This window comes from Amblyomma americanum, chromosome 1 (genome assembly GCF_052857255.1).
Source record: "Amblyomma americanum isolate KBUSLIRL-KWMA chromosome 1, ASM5285725v1, whole genome shotgun sequence".
Taxonomy (NCBI): Eukaryota; Metazoa; Arthropoda; class Arachnida; order Ixodida; family Ixodidae; genus Amblyomma; species Amblyomma americanum.
The window spans coordinates 139563193-139567755 of record NC_135497.1 but is presented as its reverse complement, the minus strand read 5'-3'; the positions used below and the strand labels follow the sequence as shown (position 1 = coordinate 139567755).

Sequence of the window (4563 nt, the reverse complement as noted above, 5' to 3'; positions counted from 1 at the left end):
CGCTTGGAGAAGGAACAGAAGATGATTGTCAGAGTGCCACGCCTTGTGGTTCCACGCCGACAGTTGCCAATACCACACCGACAGTTGTCAGCACCGTGAAATCTCAACGTTACAGACTGGACGATTGGCAAACTCGGCTGACACGGTTGCGCCGTCGACTTTTTGTGCACATGACGAGTACACCGCCGAGCGGTAATCGAGCAACACCAGGCAACTCTGCTGCGTCTGGTGCGCTTACGACTGCAGAGCAAGACCCTTGTGAGGATGAGGCCACACCGCGGGGACGTTCGTCACGTCATCACCGAGGCGAGCAAAATCAGAAGCGTACTGCAGGTAACGGGAAGAGTGTGGGAGACGCTCCTGGAGACGCACGGCATCTTTGGCCCAGAGCATTGTTTCGTGGCCATTCCAAGATGAACTTCGGAAGCCCGTCGTCCATATACGACGCGTCCGTTCGCTTCACAAGTCGCCGCAGGCTGCCTTATGACAAGTCCCAAAGCGCTGGTACTATCGAGTGTAACGCACACAGGTCACGCAAGCTGTACAGGTTGATGTCAAAGCCTGAGACTCACTCTGATTCTACAATTCCTTTTGTCGCTACCAAAGACGACAGTTCCAATCAGTCGGGACCTGATGGGGCTAGACGCCGGCCATCAACGCAAGCAACCCCTATGGGAGATAACATCAACGCCTCTCAGGAAAAAAAGGTTGACTCAAGTAAGGGCAGCATATCAGCACTCACTCATGAAGACGTTCAAGGCGGCACGACCTGCACGGTCAGTCCTTTCTGTGACCTGGTATCAAAGCAATGCAGACAGCGCGCGGAACACTGTGATCTAGGCGAAATTTTGGGGGCAGAGTCTCCGGACTGTCGAGTTCAAAGGTTTTCCTGGGACAGCGATGGCGATGAGGAGGCAGGCTACTCTGCTCGGGCCACAAGTTCCCCATCGGATCGAACAGAAAGCGTGGACTTGCGTCTAGCGAACCCATTGGAAATATTTACTGCAAGTGGACACGTTCTGGGACAGCATGTTCAAGATGCATGGATCGAATTAAGTGACCACAGCACGTCTTCTGCACCCCTGGATCATGACAAGTTAAGTTTGGTGCTCGTTCCCCAGGAGAGGGGAAAAAGCGAGCACGCCGTAATTGCGTCTTCGTTAAAACGTGACTCGCGCCTTTTTTCGCCGAAGTGTGACGATCAGGCATCAAGAGACGACATGGCGCAGATTTTCTTCGAATATGAAAGCACAGCTCCCGTCCTATCCCCTCCAGCATTGGACAGTAACAGCCTGGAAGTGGCTCTCCCTGATAAGAAAATGTTCCGCACGCCTGGTACAGAAAAACAAGGTAACCGAGCTTTTGGCGATTACTCGGAGAACAGTCTAAGAACGGGTCACCCTTTGAGGAAAGCACTTCAACAACTGTCACCACTGATGGGCGAATGCGACGCTCATTTACCTTCAGTTTCGACATACATATGTCATGATATGCGGAAAGGTGGCCTCTGGAAAAATTTGCGACCTCTTAGCGGTGGTAGCAGGGTTCCTCCTGAGGTGACCCAAAACAAGAGGGCACTGAGCGCCGACCTCCTCATGCAGCGTACTAAGGGAGTAAAGAGCTCTAAACTTGATGTCCTGCAGCGCTCCTCTCCCGCAGCTAGCTGCAATCGAGACGGCAAGCACGTCCTTAAAGTTCTGAAAGCTTCGGGACTGAGCGGGTGCCGCGCAACTCCTGAAAACAGTAAAACTCCGGCGCAAGCACTAGCTGGCTCCCACCCTGACGATCTTGCAGACCACGACTTTCCCTTCGAGTCTGTAAAGAAGACAAGTAGCGCTACACCACTTAGCGAGCCACCCGCGGTTGAGCAACAACAGCCTTTCGGGCGCATAATTCTCATGAGGAAGAAGGCGGTAATCTATACAGCTATTCTGGTCGTTTTGGCACTGACGCTCGGAGTCTCGGCATCATATCTGCACAACAAATTCGTCAATGCTCACAGTACCCAGTTCCCTGCAGCGCGTGCATCCAAATCGTTGCTGCTTGCTGGAAACGGAAGCTTCGTTGGTCCAGACGCAATTAAGGAAGACTACGACACTTGTTCGACGACGGCGTGCAGGCTGGATGGCGCATATCTCAAAGGGCTTTTGTCTTGGGACCTGGATCCGTGCGACAACTTTTACCGTTTCGTGTGCAGTCGCTGGAAGGGCGGTGGCGGCGTGGTGAAAGGGATCACCGCGGCGGCTGCCTCAGATGAGTTAAGCCACCAACTGGAACAGAGCGTGCACGTGCTCATTCAGCGTAGCAGTTCGCCGGAGGACTTCGCCCCGCTCAAGGCGCTCTTCTACGAGTGCATGAACACGCGTCAGCTGGACCTGGACGACTGGAATCCTATGCTGGAGCTGCTGTGGCTGGTCAGCCTCGAGGGGTTTCCCTTCAGCTCTACGCCACGCAACAGCACGTCGCTGTGGAAGATTGCCGCCAAGGTGCTGAAGATGACCGGCGCCGAGGCCCTGCTCAGCATGCGGGCGGTTGCTCATCCCACGAAGGGGGACACGGGCATATTGAGTGTCGGCGTGCCCACCATGCTGGCACCCAAAGGAAGTGATCAGGCGCATGCAACGCAGTTCTACAACAGCACTGCTTTCGCCTGCATAACTGCCCTCAAAAAGCAGCGAAATCCGACAGTGTACTCGCTCGAAGTGGCCGCATTCGCCTCGCGCCTCGAGATGCTAGTGTACACTTTCACCGTGCTGGCCGGATTGCCATCCGGTCGCATTAAGCCTATCAAGACTCAGCCGGAGCTGTCCGCGTTCTTGGTCCAAGTGTTTTTGAACAGCGACTCCTCACTGTACTCCGGCAGCCACACAGAGCTGCACATCCAGTCGCCCGCTTTCTTCGAGGCACTCATCACCTTAGTGCGCAATACGGAGCAGTACATTGTCATGAATTACCTAGGCGTTCGCCTCATGATTGAAGTAGCTGCATTCGCTCCTTCATCGGGCCGACCTTTGGTCCACACGCTTGTTCACCACCTTTACGGCCGGCCTAGGCCTTTGCTGCCACGGTGGAGGCTATGCATACGTGCGGCAGAGAAAGCGCTACCCGACTTATTTTTGCACGCCGGCAAGCTTGCTTTCAAGACACATTATGCACTCGACATGGTGCAGCGGCTGCTGGAAGCGCTCCGACATCAGCTTCTCCACAGCCTTTCCAAGCTCGCAATCTTGGACCGTGATTCAGGGGCGCGAGCGCAGGCCTTGCTCAACAGCACTCGTTTTCGTCTCTTCCGACCTGCTTGGCTGAGCAACCACGAAAAGCTTGAAGGCTACATGAGTGCACTACCGCGCGTCGTCCGTGGTCAGAGCCTGCGCTCCTTTTATACGCTGCACAGCCACAGCTTCACGGAAAGCCTGCGCCGAGACGAGGCCGACCGCTGGCAGGGCTCGGCCTTTGACCACGACTGCACCTTCGACGGCAACGTAGTGTACGTTCCAGTTTTGCTCTTCAATTTTACGCTGTTCAGCTACGACGCCGACCAGAGTCTGCAGCTACCAAACTCCGGCGTGCGCATCGTACGGTGCTTGCTCCAGTTGCTGCTCAACAGCGTGAACAGCGGAGGCAGCGTCAGCCCCGTTGCCAGCCGAGTCTGGTGGCCCGACATGTCCAGCTCTTTGCTAGCAGTGGCCCAGCTCTGTCTCCAGCAGTACGGTGTGCGCCAGCTGGGGCCTCTTGAGCTGCTGCAGCACACCGCCGCCCTCAAGCCCGCCATGGACCTTTTTCAGGAGCAGAGGCGTATCGACGTGCGCTTCGAGACCTTCCAGACCTACAGCGTCTTCCACTTGTTCTTTGTGTACTACGCGCTCGCCCTCTGCGAGGACAACAGTGCGGACAACACAGTGGCCAGCTTCCTGACGAACGTTCCTCTTTGGAATAACCGGCTGTTCCAGGAGACGTTCCGTTGCCCCGTAGGGTCCAACATGAACCCGTCGAGGAAGTGCATTGTCTGGAGAGAGACGCATTAGACAACCATTTAAGTGGGCCTCTCTAGTTCCAGCGAGTAGCTCTAGCTGCACCGAACAGTGCCGCTCGTACTAAGCTGAAAGACAGACGAACAGTGTGCGGAGGCTTTTTCAGTTCCGTTCGTGAACACTGTAGGAAAAAAAAAGTCTTATGAAGGGTCAGTTTTTTTTTTTATATGCTGAACACAGTATGAAAAAAGCCTTGCGAAGGATCAGTTTTTTTTTGTATACTGCTCTTTCTAAGCAGCCATCAAAACAGGACAGAGTGAGGGGTAAGCAGTGTGTGTGAACGTGAAAATGCCCCATGTAATAAAGTGATGATGGCAGGTTTAAGCAGATTATTCATGTGAGGCAGTGGTTCCTGCTTTTGCAGCTGAAACTGAGACGCTTGCAGTAAAAGAAATGCGGTTGACGTTTGCGCTAACTGATGTAACAGCTCAGCAGGCTGACAATGGCGTCTGTAGCACATTCTTCGGCACGGGAGGTGGGACACTGAGGAAAAATAGTTTCCCTGTGTCAACAGCTAGGCACCGCACTCTAA

General features: G+C 54.4%; 1 protein-coding gene across 1 annotated transcript; it reads left to right on the top strand.

The window, feature by feature from the left end:
* Positions 1 to 1490: 1490 nt before the first annotated feature.
* On the top strand, positions 1491 to 4025 carry LOC144113841 (endothelin-converting enzyme 1-like). The gene has a single exon (XM_077647188.1). The coding sequence runs from the start codon at positions 1491 to 1493 to the stop codon at positions 4023 to 4025; it is 2535 nt and encodes an 844-aa protein (XP_077503314.1).
* The last annotated feature ends 538 nt before the right edge of the window (positions 4026 to 4563 follow it).

Excerpts from the sequence above, each read along its gene's own strand:
- LOC144113841 (XM_077647188.1), top strand. The coding sequence starts at position 1,491 with ATGCGGAAAGGTGGCCTCTGGAAAAATTTGCGACCTCTTAGCGGTGGT.